The sequence below is a fragment of the Vulpes vulpes genome, chromosome 1 (genome assembly GCF_048418805.1).
Source record: "Vulpes vulpes isolate BD-2025 chromosome 1, VulVul3, whole genome shotgun sequence".
NCBI classification, from domain to species: Eukaryota; Metazoa; Chordata; class Mammalia; order Carnivora; family Canidae; genus Vulpes; species Vulpes vulpes.
In genome coordinates this window covers 128,617,658-128,632,489 of record NC_132780.1, presented here as the reverse complement: position 1 = coordinate 128,632,489, position 14,832 = coordinate 128,617,658, and the positions used below count along the sequence as shown (strand labels likewise).

General features: G+C 37.2%; 1 protein-coding gene across 7 annotated transcripts in view; it reads right to left on the bottom strand.

Moving 5' to 3' along the window:
- ATP13A3 (ATPase 13A3) overlaps nt 1-14,832 on the bottom strand; it is a 96,302-nt gene that overhangs the window by 65,621 nt on the left and 15,849 nt on the right. For 6 of the 7 annotated variants that reach the window (XM_072726695.1, XM_072726701.1, XM_072726688.1 and 3 more), the window contains one exon: nt 1,322-1,419. In XM_072726695.1, coding sequence (XP_072582796.1) covers nt 1,322-1,372 — 51 coding nt within the window. In that variant the 5' untranslated portion in view covers nt 1,373-1,419. Of the gene's footprint in view, nt 1-1,321; nt 1,420-9,031; nt 9,301-14,832 lie in introns of those variants that run through there. The other variant, XM_025990331.2, reaches the window with a different exon arrangement.

The following is a 14,832-nucleotide window of genomic DNA, read 5'->3' as shown; positions in this document are numbered from 1 at the left end:
TTTATTTATTTATTCATGAGAGACACACACAGAGCGAGAGAGAGACAGAGGCAGAGACACAGGCAGAGGGAGAAGCAGGCTCCATGCAGGGAGCCCGACGTGGGACTCGATCCCAGGTCTCCAGGATCATGCCCTGGGCTGAAGGCGGTGCTAAACCACTGGGCCACCCCCAGGCTGCCCATCCACTGTCTTATTTCTGTGTCAGGACATAAACCATAATATCACACTGTATTTAGATGAAGTTAAGTTTTAAATTTATTTTTCTCCCAAATGATTAACTAAATGTCTCAATACCACCCACCGTGACTGATCAAATTTGACGTCCCGAACCAAAATATTCCAGTTGTTTTTTAGCCCCTCCACTACCATAAACTAACAACGGTTGACAAATTTAGCAAGTGAAAATGCAGGGGGCCTAGTTAAATTTAAATTTCAATAAAAAATTTAGCAAAATATTCTTGTTTAGCCTAGCAACATATGAGACATGCTTATACAAAAAAATTTATTCCTTGGAGCACCTGGGTGGCTCAGTGGTTGAGTATCTGCCTTTGGCTCAGGGCATTATCCCAGAGTCCTGGAATCAAGTCCCACATCAGGCTCCCCGCATGGAGCCTGCTTCTCTCTCTGCCTGTGTCTCTGCCTCTCTCTGTGTGTTCCTCATGAATAAATAAATCGAATCTTTAAAAAAAATTTATTCCTTGATTATCTCAAATTCACATTTAATGGGATGTCTTCCATTTTCCCTAACAACCTTATCTCCCCAATAGTACATAGAGCTTTAAAGTTGTTTTTTTATTAAGCTGATTTTTTAAAAGATTTTATTTATCTATTTGATAGAGAGCAAGCACACACAGGGGGAACAGCAGAGGGAGAAAGAGATGCAAGCACCCCTCTGAGCAGGGAGCCTGATGCAGGGCTTGATCCCGGGACCTTGGGATCATGACCTAAGCCAAAGGCAGATGCTTTACCGACTGTCAACCCCAGCGCCCCTAAACTTATTTTAAACCTCTTTTATAAATCAAAATTACAAATCTTACATTTGCGATTATATTTAAAGCATTAGCTAACATAACTGCTTCAATTATCAAATAAAAAAGCATATACTCCTCTAAGTATTACAGTTCACAAGTCAAACAGGAATTATACTAAAACCAGCAAATAGAAACATTACATAATCCCCATTCAAAAAAACACAGGGCAAGGAAAGCACATTGATTTAGTGTTTTGTTGTTGTTTTATATAGTTTTCTAGTTTCTTGGAATAATATTATAGAAATAATAAATTCTTCATACTTGACAAATAAATTATAAAAACCAGTTACCATTTCATCTTCTTGGCCCTGGTTGATAGTCTTCCTTTCTTCTTTGTCCATATCTACAGTGGTTTGATAGTCTTGTGCTTCAAAACAGATGAAGATAACTGAGGGGAAGAAGAACAGATATTAAGGAATTCTATTGTATCTCAAAAGACTATATAACTTTATAGTGTAAGACATTGTCGTGATACGTGTATCAAAGTTCAACTGATACGTAAGTACTCCCTAAACTGCTAGCTGGTTCTGATGACATTTTCAATAGTGTGCTAGTTCTTATGATACAATCTATCACAAAACCTGGCATATTTTATCAATTAACTTACACTAGCGATAGTCTTCGTATAAAACAATTTAAGTTCTGTGAGAAACTACTACAGAATCTTCCCTTTTCATTCCCCAGACTCAGAGATCAAATTAGTTTAACCATTTTGAGCTAAAAGTGCTTCACATAACTCAAATTTATTGCTTGCTTGAAGTACAGTGAAGGAGTACCAGCAGTGAAACCAAGCCCAAAACCTCTCCATGATTATTAAATTAATCATTAAACAAATATTTACTGAGAACCTTTTACATGAATGGTAATCCTTGGCCAACAGTCAATTCCTAAAGAAGGGGCACCCCTATTAGAGATCACTCCCCCATTCTGATTCTAAGTGCACTAAGCAATCTTCTAATTGTTTGACTACCCATGATGTCTAGGAGAAAAATGAGCTGACAAATTTCCTGTATTAAAAAAGGATACTGACTTGAAATATTAGACATTCAGCCACACATTAAAGGGATTTGCAAAATATAAAACAATGTCTTAGATATTTTTCAAAAGAATATCATTAATCTACAATAAGCTTATTACTGTTATCGTTTATTAACATTGAGTTAATATGCTTAAAGACATATCAGTTCTAATTAATATAGTATCAACAGATGTAACTCACATAAACAAAAGCTCTTTACAGTTCACAATAATTTTCAAGATTATAAAAATGTCTGAGACCAAACAGCCACTACTTTAGACTAGGATTATCTCCACAGAATACAGTGGGAAGATTACTTCTCTCATTCCAGATGCCATCCTCCTACTCATCTATCCAGTGTATAGCAAAGGTCTGACACAATAGACACTCAAAAAACATTTGTTGAATAAATGATGTAAGTAAGGAAGATTTTGTGCTAAGATAGCAATAGCTATTTAATGTTTACATGATATGAATTAATAATTAAGTAAAACCAACTGCAGAATTTTAAACAAATCTCATATATAAAAGTACTGAAATATCTTGATTTATGTCATCAACAAAATGACCAATAAAAAATACTGATGCTTCCTACACCAGTACTGAAAGACTTTATACCTTCTTGGTAAGCCCTATGGTTGGGGGTCATGGCTGAGTGGGATTTCTACAGAAATAAAACACAAAGCATTGATTACATATACATGTCATACATATTGTGTATAAACTGTTACATATTACCTATGTTAATAATGTTATATGTAACATACACAATAATATGACATGTATATGTGATACATATTTTACACAGACACACACACACACACACAAGGAGTCAGTACCATCTTGAAAATGAAGTCGTAGAGATATCTGGTCCAACATCTCCAAAACACACATTATCATACCACCCTGTGAGCAATTTAACAAAAACTGCTTCTCACTCTACAGACACACACACACACACACACACACACACACACACACAAGGAGTCTACAGGTATGAAACATACTACCAGAGTCATTCTACCATGGTAAAACCAGTTCATCAAGTCAAAAGGATTGAGGTGGCAGTTATTCACAAGGGCCGTAACCTACTGCTATAAAATACTGGAAGAAGAGCAAGCCCAACCTCTTTCCCTGCAGAAAAGATCCGCTACTGCTAACTCAATGTGAAAGGCATAGCCCAATCCTGCAGGGAACCCAACAGTCACTCTCAATTGGGGAGATGAAGCTAGAAGTCTGGGGAGACATGGAAGTAGGCAAATTTGCAGGGCAGATTCTCACAGGGAAAGAACATGGAAAATATCCAAGATGGTCCCCTCAAGTCTTTAGCTGAGTACTGATCAGTGCACGTGTGTGAGGAAACTACTGAGGCCAGGGAAAGCACCATCCAAAAGGATTAAGAGGAAAAACTCATCGTGGCTCACACAGAGCTGAGAAGAGTACCTCTTCCTACCAACCATTAGTTACAAGGAATCAGGAAGAGCATTTAGATGGGTGTTGCTTCAGTAGCAGGATCAAATTAGTCCTAAACTAAAAGCTACTCCAGGGATGCCTGGGTGGCTCAGCGGTTGAGCATCTGCCTTCGGCTCAGGTCATGATCCTGGGGCCCTGGGACCAAGTCCCACATTGGGCTGCTTGCAGGGAGCCTGCTTTCCCTCTGCCTGTGTCTCTGCCTCTCTCTCTCTCTCTCTCCCATGAACAAATAAAATGGATGATAGATAGATAGATAGATAGATAGATAGATAGATAGATAGATAGATTAAGACAGAGGGCAGCCCGGGTGGCTCAGCGGTTTAGCGCCGCCTTCAGCCCAGGGCGTGGTCCTGGAGACCTGGGATCCCCAGGCTCCCTGCATGGAGCCTACCCTGCTTCTCCCTCTGCCTGTATCTCTGTCTCTGTCTCTCTCTCTCTCTTTCTCTCTCTCATGAATGAATGAATGAATGAATGAATGAATAAATAAATAAATAAAATCTTTAAAAAAAGATAGACGGATAGATAGATAAAAAATGCAAGCTACTCTGGTCCTATCTAACACAACTTAAGATGTGAAATAAACTGTTCCCAAGTAACTTAAGAGCTTCACAAAATAAAGCTCAAGGCATTTACAGGAATACAAAATATCTAGTCCCAATTTAGTAACAATACCTGACATCCAATTAAAACTTAACAGGTATGCAAAGAAGAAAAGCCATATTTTTTTATAAATTTATTTTTTATTGGTGTTCAATTTGCCAACATATAGAATAACACCCAGTACTCATCCCATCAAGTGCCCACCTCAGTGCCCGTCACCCAGTCACCCCCACCCCCCGCCCACCTCCCCTTCCATCACCCCTAGTTCGTTTCCCAGAGTTAGGAGTCAAAGAAAAGCCATAATGAGGAGAAATCAGGAGAAAAAGACCAAGAATGACACAAATAATAGAACTGATAGACAAGGACATTAAAATAGCCGTTGTAACTGTAGTCCATATAATCAAAAACAAGAGGAAAGACTGAAGAGATTAAGTACAGACATGAAAGATATAAAAAAGATCCCACTTGACTATAACATAAATAGTATCTAAGGTGAAGAATTTACAAGATGGGATTAGCAGCAGATTAAATACTGCAGAAGAAAAATCAATGAATTTGAAAACAAAGTAACAGACATACCAAAATGAAAAATGAACAGAAAAAAAGACTAGAGGGAGAAAAAGCACATAACAACATCAGTAAGCTCTGAGACAACTGTAAACACCCTAATATATGTGTTAAGGTAGGAGGGATCAAAAATATGTGATGATATAATGGCCAAAATTTTTCCAAATTAGATGAAAAACTATAAGCCTACAGATCCAAAAAGTCCAACTAATACTAAGCAAATAAACACTGAAAAATTACACCAAGGCATGTCATTATCAAACTGCTCAAACTGAAAAGAATCTTAAAAGGAGCCAGAGGGGATCCCTGGGTGGCACAGTGGTTTGGCGCTTGCCTTTGGCCCAGGGCGCGATCCTGGAGACCCGGGATCGAATCCCACATCAGGCTCCCAGTGCATGGAGCCTGCTTCTGCCTCTGCCTGTGTCTCTGCCTCTCTCTCTCTCTCTCTCTCTCTCTCTCTGTGACTATCATAAATAAATAAAAATTAAAAAAAAAAATAAATAAAATAAAATAAAAAAAATAAAAATAAAAGGAGCCAGAGGAAAAAGGTGTGTTACATACAAATGAAAACAGATAAGAAGGACATCAGATTTCTTGCTAAAAATAATGCTGGTAAGAAAAGCTGAGCAACATCAAAAGTATCTTCCAAAATCAAAGGTGAAATACAAACTTTTCTAGACACGAAACCTGGAAAAAAAATCATAATGAGCAAACCTACACCACTATCCAAAAAAAGAAAGTTAAAGAAAGTCCTCAAGTAGAAAAATGGAAATGGAAATATGGATCCCCATGAAGGAGTGAAAAGCATCAGACATGGTATGTATATGGGTAAATATATATAACAATAGCACAAACGGGAAGAAATGGAAGTATAATCTTATAAGGTTCTTAATAGTATTATTTGCAGGTAAACTGTAATAAGTTAGAGATGGACACTATAAACTCTCAAGTAACCATTCAACTAACAGACTCACAACTAAAAAAAAAAATGGTGATTAAACATAACCATAAAAAATACTAAACTAAAAAAATTTTAAAAAAATAAAATAAAAAATACTGATATAGCAGGCAAAAAAGAAGAAAAAAGGAGGAAAATGGAAACTAGAGATGAGACAATTAGAAAATAAATAGCAAGATGGCTGACTTAAACCCAACAATATCAATGATCACATTAAATATAAATGGCCTAAACAGTAATTAAAAGGCTGAGATCGTGCTTTTATTTTTAAAAAGCAAGGCTAGGGCAGCCTGGGTAGCTCAGCGGTTTAGCACCACCGGTGGCCCAGGGCCTGATCCTGGAGACCTGGAGTCAAGTCCCACGTCGGGCTCCCTGCATGGAGCCTGCTTCTCCCTCTGCCTGTGTCTCTGCCTCTCTCCCTCTCTGTGTCTCTCATGAATAAAAAAATAAAATCTTTAAAAAATAAGTAACTAAATAAAAAGCAAGGCTATCGAGACACCTACATGGCTCAGTTGGTTAAGTGTCTGACTCTTGATTTCAGCTGAGGTCCTAAGATCCAGCCCTGCTTTGGACTCCACGCTCAGTAGAGTCTGCTTTGGATTCTCTTTCTTCCTTCCCTTTCCCCCTTTTCCTGCTCTTTCTAAAATAATAAAATCTTAAAAAAAAAAAAAAAAAAAAAAAAAGGAAGGCTACAGACAACTATATGTTGCCTATAAGAAATGTAACTTAAAAAAAGGCTCAGTAGACTAAAGGTTAAAATGTATCATGCAGGGATGCCTGGGCCACTCTGCCTTTGGCTCAGGTCGTGATCCTGGGGTCCTGGGATCGAGTCCTGCCTCAGGCTCCCCACAGGGAGCCTGCTTCTCCCTCTGCCTGTGTCTCTCCCTTTCTGTGTCTCTCATGAATAAATAAAATCTTAAAAAAAATAAAAAATTTAAAAAGCATAAAATATATCATGCAAGCACTATTCAAATTAAAGCTGGAATAACTGTATTAATATCAGACACAGATTTCAAAGCAAAGATTATGGACACCTGGGTGGCTCAGCGGTTGAGCGTCTGCCTTCTGCTCATGCATCCAGGATCAAGTCCCTGATTGGGCTCCCTGCGGGAAGCCTGCTTCTCCCTCTCCCTGTGTCTCTGCCTCTCCCTGTGCATCTCTCATGCATAAACAAATAAATCATTTAAAAGAGCAAAGATTGTTAGTAAGGATTTTAAAAAATAATATTACCAGGGATAAGGTCATTTTACAACAACAAACGGGTCAACTGATGAACATAAAACAATAATCCGGGATCCCTGGGTGGCGCAGCGGTTTGGCGCCTGCCTTTGGCCCAGGGCCCGATCCTGGAGACCCGGGATCGAATCCCACATCAGGCTCCCGGTGCATGTAGCCTGCTTCTCCCTCTGCCTGTGTCTCTGCCTCTCTCTCTCTCTCTCTCTCTTTCTCTCTCTCTGTGACTATCATAAAAAAAAATAATAATAATAATCCTAAACATGTATACATTTAACATACTTCAAAATACACAAAGGACAAAAATCTAAACAACACTATCAATCAAACCGGTCCCACCTGATATTTACAGAACATTGAACTGCAACAAAAATACACATTCTTTTAACATGTGCACAGAACATTTACCAAGAAAGACCACATTCCAAAAAGTAAAAGATTCAAGTCATAGAAAGTAAGTTCTAAAAACAATGGAACTGAAACAGAAACCAATGACAAAAAGATTTTAAAAAATCCATGAGTCTGAAATCAATAGGGGAAGTACGAAGTACTCTGAACTGAATAAAAATGAAGATCTATCAAAATTTGTGGGATGCAGCTAAAACAGTATTTAGAAATTATTTATAGCACTAAATTTCCAAGAAATGCCTAAAATCATGACCTCAGCATACACCTTAAGGAAGCAGAAAAAGAGGGACACCTGGCTGGTTCAGCGGTTGAGGGTCTGCCTGCCTTTGGCTCAGGGCATGATCCTGGGGTCCTGGGATCAAGCCCTATTGGGCTTCCTGCAGGGAGCCTGCTTCTCCCTCTGCCTAGGTCTGTCTCTGCCTCTCTCTCATGAATAAATAAAATCTTAAAAAAAAAAAAAAAGAAAGAAAGAAAAAAAGTAGAAAAAAGAATAGCAAATTACATCCACTGTAAGCACCAAGGGGAAATTAATAAAATTCACAGTAGAAATCAATGAAATAATAAACAGTAAAAGGAGTAAAACTCAGTAAAACCAAAGGCTAGTTTTGGGGGTTTTTTTGTTGTTATTGTTTTTTTTGAGATCAACAAAACTAATACTCATTGCTAGTCAGTCTCAAAGAAAGGTGGGGGAGGCACAAATTACCAATATCAGGAATAAGAGAGGAGACATCACCAGATTCTGCAGACCTCAGAAATATAATCAAGGAACTTAAAAAATAAAATAAAATAATCAAGGAACTTAATGAACACTAAAGCAATACATCAACTTTTTGCACTTTTGTACTTACTTCCAAATAAAAATATTTTTAATTACAAAACCTCAATCGTTATCATAGGTCAGGGGATGGCCACAAGTTAGTAACTGCTACAGCTGAGTTAAAAGCTGAGTGTCATAGGTACATGAGTTCATTATACTAATCTTCCTATTGTTTTTTAGCATGTAGAAATTGTAATAGAAAGTGGTTTTAAATAAATAAAAGGCATACATCTGAAACTTTTAGATAGAAAAACATTTTCAGAAGATATTCACTCATTCCTGGCACCAAAGGCCATAAATCTTGAGAACTCTGCCTCTGTAAATCCCAAATCCACTGACCCAACTGATCATGTACCATGCATTACCCATAGTCTCTTACTGAGTTTTGACTCTCACTCTTCTTCATTTTTGTCTTTTACCCAGGGTCTGATCCCAGGTCCAGGGATCGAGTCCCGCATCAAGCTCCCTGCATGGAGCCTGCTTCTCCTTCTATGTCTCTGCCTGCCTCTCTCCCGTGAATAAATAAGTAAAATCTTTTAAAAAAATAATAAGAAATAAAAATCATCAGTTATGATTCTCTTTAAGCATCCTATATCACATAGGAAATTACAAAGACTATCACATAAACTTTAACATTTAATTTAAATGTATATTTAAATTTTAAAAACCTGTACATAACAGAAAGCCTCTAATTTTCTATGAATCCATAAAGATGAAAATCCATAAATATATTTTAAATTATATTGCCTGTCAAGATGAAAATACATATTAAACTATATCTAATTAGAACATTTGAAGTATTAATACCAAACTTCCAAAATCCGTTTAATTTTCAGAATATAACTATGGTAGCTTGCAGGAGTGCATGTTTTTTAATCAAGTCAATTTCTAGATTATAGAAAACAAATTAAAGAAATTTTTCTTACCAAAAGCACTATGTCATCATTCTTCCCAATTGCTGTATCAGCAGCACTTTCAAAAGCTGGCTATTAATACTAAAAACAAAACTAGGCAAAAAAATCCATTCAGATGAGAATTTTCTGCCAAATATTGTTTTGACTCTTTTTGAACTGCTTTCAAAATGATTAAGATACTAAAATTTAGGATTTTTAAATTCACTGACTTTAAATGGGTTTTCAGAAGACATACATAACCCTGGGGCACTGGTAAAGCTACTACTGAATAAATCACATCTAGTTCCAATTATACAGCCCATGCCTCAGCCTTGATGTTATCTAAATAGCAAGAAGCTCATAGGCTATTGTGCTTAACCAAACCCTTCCTTGCATTTACAATGAACTTCATTTTTTGTGTGAGTAAAAACAACAGCACAGGACAAAGTGAAGCTATCAGGAATAAATCCCACTAAGTCAGATGCAAATTCTTGAAAGCTTACTTATTTTTTTCCACACTATGAAGTACAGTGTTCTAGGGTAAGAGTTGTACCTCATTTTCTAAAACAAGAGGAGCTGACTTCAACAGGCATAGAGATCCCCAAACCTCTAAGTCATTTTTCTTCAAACCTGAATTTCTTATTAGTTGGAACAATAGTTTTATAGTAAGTAGTACGTGTGAAGAGGGTTTTCTTTAAGGAGATTCCATGTACCTACCCAGAATTACAAATCAGGTAATTTTACAAGATGCTTTAGAGAGTGATCTAGAACTTGAGTGAAACTTCAAGTGAAGCAATTTTGAATAACACATTTTTAGTTTTTTACTTCAGTATTTGCCAAGTTCAGAGATTTGGAAGTAAAAAATTAAAATTAAAACTCTTTTGGGATGCCTGGGTGGCTCAGCAGCTGAGCATCTGCCTTCAGCTCAGGGTGTGATCTCGGGATCTGGGATCGAATCCTACATCGGGCTCCTAATGGGGAGCCTGCTTCTCCCTCTGCCTTTATCTCTGACTCTCTGTGTATCTCTCATGAATAAATAAATAAAACCTATTAAAAATTAAATCAAATTAAAAATCTGTTGGCTCAAAATTCACAAAACGAAGTTATTCCAAAAGAAATTCTTAAATAGCATTTTTTATAAGTTTGTAACATATACTCTGCCGTTTTAAAAATTAAAATTGCATTAAGACTTTTGGGTCACTTTGCAGTGCTCGGACGGCACAGTTGGTTAAATGTCGACTCTTGGTTTCACTTCAAGTCCGGATCTCACGGTCCTGGGATCAAGCCCGAGTCCAGCTCCACGCTCAGTCTAGTGTACTTAAGACTCTCACACTCCCTCCCTCTCTCTCTCTCTGCCCCACCCCCCTGCTCGCTCAGGTGTGCGCCCACTCTCGCTTTCTCTGAAATATATAAGTAAATCTTTAAAAAAGAAAAAGACTTTTGGGCCACCTTGCATTGTTGAAAGACAGAATGAATCATCTACTTGTCTCTGTAGTTCTAGATTTCTTTTTCTGAGACTTACACATGCCTATCCATGTTAAATAAAAATTTGGCAAACCCATCTTTAAGGATCACTCACCAAAAGGTTTTTTAAAGATCCTAAAGTATAAACAGGTCAGCTAGCACTCTGAATATTCTTTCATTGTCAAATCTGTAGCATCCACTGTAACTAAGATACCCTTCAGCAATTCAAAAGCAGTTCTCCCTTTGAAATAAAAAGTACTCTAATACATATAAAATCCTTACTCATTGAACAGCCTCAATTCTTATAGCTATATAAATATTTGTGTAAAACAATTTTTTTAAAAACTCAATCTCCTAACTATAGAAACCAAATTGTCACAACTCTTTATGAGGGCAAAACTTAACACTTCAAGTCAGCTTCTAACAATAAGAATGACATAATATAATTTAATGAATACGTGGAAATTTTACAAGGATACCAGCTAAATTTTAACAAAGCTCTAGTGAATACCCATTTTATCACTTCCCATCTTGAACTTTCTCTTATAATACATGCTTTTGTTTCTGTGTTTAGGCTTAAGGAAGACCATTGTATCCAATATACACCAAACCAAGACCTATTTACATTTGTAAAGTACAGTCTTTGTATAATTATGTTTTTTTATAGGTTACAAAACAATGTGATATCTAAAACAAAATAAGTTAAAATTAGGAAAAGTAATATAATTATGTCTTAGGATCAATATTAGGAACATCAAGAGTTACAACTTAGCCCACACTATAGCATATTTACATACGTTTTTATCACTTTTATTACATACACTATTTAACAAATCACTCCTTTTATTCAGAGAAAACTCCCTGTGAGGAGAATGTCATCATCAGGCAAAATGTAACTTGGAGTATTAATCAACTACAAAGTATTTAATTAGTAAAAATGGGAGTGTTAAAAAAAATGGGGAAAGTAGTTTTGGACTGACAACTGATATCTATGTCTTAACTTTTGCTTTGTAAAAATGGAAATGTGTAAAAATTCTTTTTTTTTTTTTTTTAAGATTTTATTTGTTCATGAAAGACACAGAGAAAGAGGCAGACACAGGCAGAGTAAGAATCAGGCTTCCTGTGGGGCGCCCAATACAGGACTTGATCCCAGACTCTGGGATCATGCCCTGAGCCAAAAGGGCATGTTCACATTAAAGTTCTTTTATGGATAACATAATAGTTTGTATTTTTAAAATGTCTACTCACATGAATGAGAGATTTCCATTTATTCAAGCTACTTTGTTCTTAAAACTTTTAAACTTCCCCTTAAATCTTTCTCACGTATGTAACTTTTCAAAACTCCATATTCAAGGACTGAGAGTTATAAAAATATTATAATTACTAAACTGATTTTAAATTCTTACCATCAATTATGAAAAATGCTGCAGCAAGCAATAGGAAATAGTAGATAGGATGGCTGTAATAAGACAAGTCCTACAGCCTGAATAATCAAAACAGGCAGAATCAAAAAGGCCTAGAAAGAAAACTGGCTTCTACCCCTAAGATAATAAAAAACTTTTAAAAAATGGAGACAGTGGCTACTAGTGGTGACAGGGTGCTGCAGAGTGAGAGTAAGGAAGAGATTTTAGTGCTTTTTGAATAGTTGTACCGTCTACATGTAATAGTATTTTTAAATAGTTAATGAAAGAAGGAAGGCTAAGTGTATGTATAAGCTTCTAATTCTACAATGCATGGACAATCTTGGGTGGGAAACTTGTAGGAACCTGAAAAGCACTTCATGGCGATCTATCAAGCCATTCTCCAGATTCTCTGGATCTCTCTTAATTAGGTTAAGATAACGTAGTCATTTTGGCAAGATACAGTAGTCATTTTGAAAGCCCTCTTAACAAGTACACTTCCAGTAAGCAACAGTTGATTATATTTATTTTTACATCCCCTTCACAGTTTGGCTCCACTGAAGTAAAGCAGTAGCCAGTGACACAGCATAAAATAGCAGCAAATACGAAGATATTTAATCAGATTAATCCATCTAAAAAAATTAATCCATCTGCAAGCATTAAGTAAGCATATATGCCATGTTCATTACTATATTAAGGAACTGTAGGGGATAACAACTTTACCCTAAAATACAAAAAAAAAAGGAAAGAAAAAGATCACAGAACTCAAGAAAAAGCTTTAACTTGTTCTTACATGACAATTAAGTCAACATGAACTATTTTGCAAGTTCCTTCACCTGTTGGTTTCAATTGGTTTCAATTTCTTCTCCCCTGAAACCCGGCAATTGTAATAGTCCACAGGATTCACTCCGACCATAAAAGTTTTTACCCTCATCAGTATTGCCTCTATATCCATCTTGCTGTTGCACTTTTTCACCACTAGGTGATGTTCCAACATTGGTAAGGAAAAGGCTAACAGTTTTCAGGAACCCTAATAGAAAAGCGGCTGATCAAAAGAGATGATAAGTTCGAAGATTTTTTTTTCCAGTATGACTGGAGATACTAATCTGGGAAAGCAGGAGCTGGCTGTATAATACAGCCTATGTTTCATGTGTCTCAATAGAAAAATAAGACACAATAAACACAAACAAATGATACATGGGGGTGGAGGGGAGAGAATATTATTATTATTCTTTATTATATATTATTATTATTGCCTTTACAAAGGTATATTATTATTGCCTTTACAAAGATTACTCCCAAATTCACAATTGTCTGAAACTAGAATTTAGGGATCTTATATGTTGTGAAGCAAGGAAGGGGAAACGTAACAAAGTGCCCAGGAACCTATTAGAGAACAAGATGAGGTAAAGTATAAAATTATGTGGTAAAACACTACTTGCCCATTAAACTGGGGGGAAAAAAAGGTTACACTGCTGTTAAGAGTGAATCTTGTGACACCTGGGTGACTCAGTTGGTTAAGCATCTGACTCTGGTTTAGGGTCAGTTTATGATCTCAGAGTCATGAGAATGAACCCCGCATCAAGGCTCTGTACTGGGCTTGGAGCTTCCTTAAGATTCCATACTCTCACTCTCTCTCTCCCTCTCTCGCTCTCTCCCTCTTGCGCCCCCCCCACCACCAAAGGAGGAGGAAAAAGAAAAGAGTGAATCTGTACTACTTTTGGAAAACCGATAGTGTATTAGAATTTAATACTCCCACACTTTGATCAAACAATCTCAATTAGAAATCCATGTCACGGGCAGCCCCGGTGGCGCAGCGGTTTAGCGCCGCCTGCAGCCCAGGGTGTGATCCTGGAGACCCTGGATCAAGTCCCCCGTCAGGCTCTCTGCATGGAGCCTGCTTCTCCCTCTGCCTGTGTCTCTGCCTCTCTCTCTGTCTCTATGAGTAAATAAATAAAATCTTTAAAAAAAAAAAAAAAAAAAGAAGAAGAAATCCATGTCACATGTACATATAAATACAGGTTACCAACCATTAACTGTTTTCTTCAAATTCATGAAAGAGTGTATGAGTTTTGTGCTTTCGGGTAAGAGGGGTATATATAAGCAGAAAAGCCTAACTGAAACAAGTTTTTAAAAGCAAGCACTAAAGAAAATGTTTGGCATTTAATACAGTTCTCTTTTTAGAGAATTCTAGACAGAGTCCCCAATATGGGACTCGATCCCAGGACCCTGAGATCACACCATTTGGCTCAAATGTGAGCCAAAGGCAGACATTCAACCGCTGAGCCACCTAGGCGTCCCGACAAATCTAGAGTTCTAACAACAGCTTGTATAAAATACCAAATCGGCAAGTGGGTTTAACTGCCCAAACTAAAATATACACTTTTAAATTTATTTTTTTTAAGATTTTATTTATTTATTCATGAAGACACAGAGAGATACAGAGACACAGGCAGAGGGAGAAACAGGCTCCCTGCGGGGAACCCGATGCGGGACTCGATCCCAGGACCCTGGTATCACGCCCTGAGCCAAAGGCAGACACTCCACCACTGAATCACCCAGGTGCCCCTACACTTTTAAATTTAGAAGATAAGGATTTTTGTTAAGTAATATATGACAGTGTAAATTGGTGATTTCTTCTAAAATGTAATGCTGTTAAATCCAGATCTCTAACAGCTTGACATTTCAATCAGCAATTTATTTTTTTTTTAATTTTTATTTATTTATGATAGTCACACAGAGAGAGAGAGAGAGAGAGGCAGAGATACAGGCAGAGGGAGAAGCAGGCTCCATGCACCGGGAGCCTGACGTGGGATTCGATCCCGGGTCTCCAGGATCGCGCCCTGGGCCAAAGGCAGGCGCCAAACCGCTGCGCCACCCAGGGATCCCTCAATCAGCAATTTAAAATAAAATTTAAACATTCAGAGGCACCTGGCTGGCTCAGTTGGTAGAGCATGCCTAGAGCAAGTG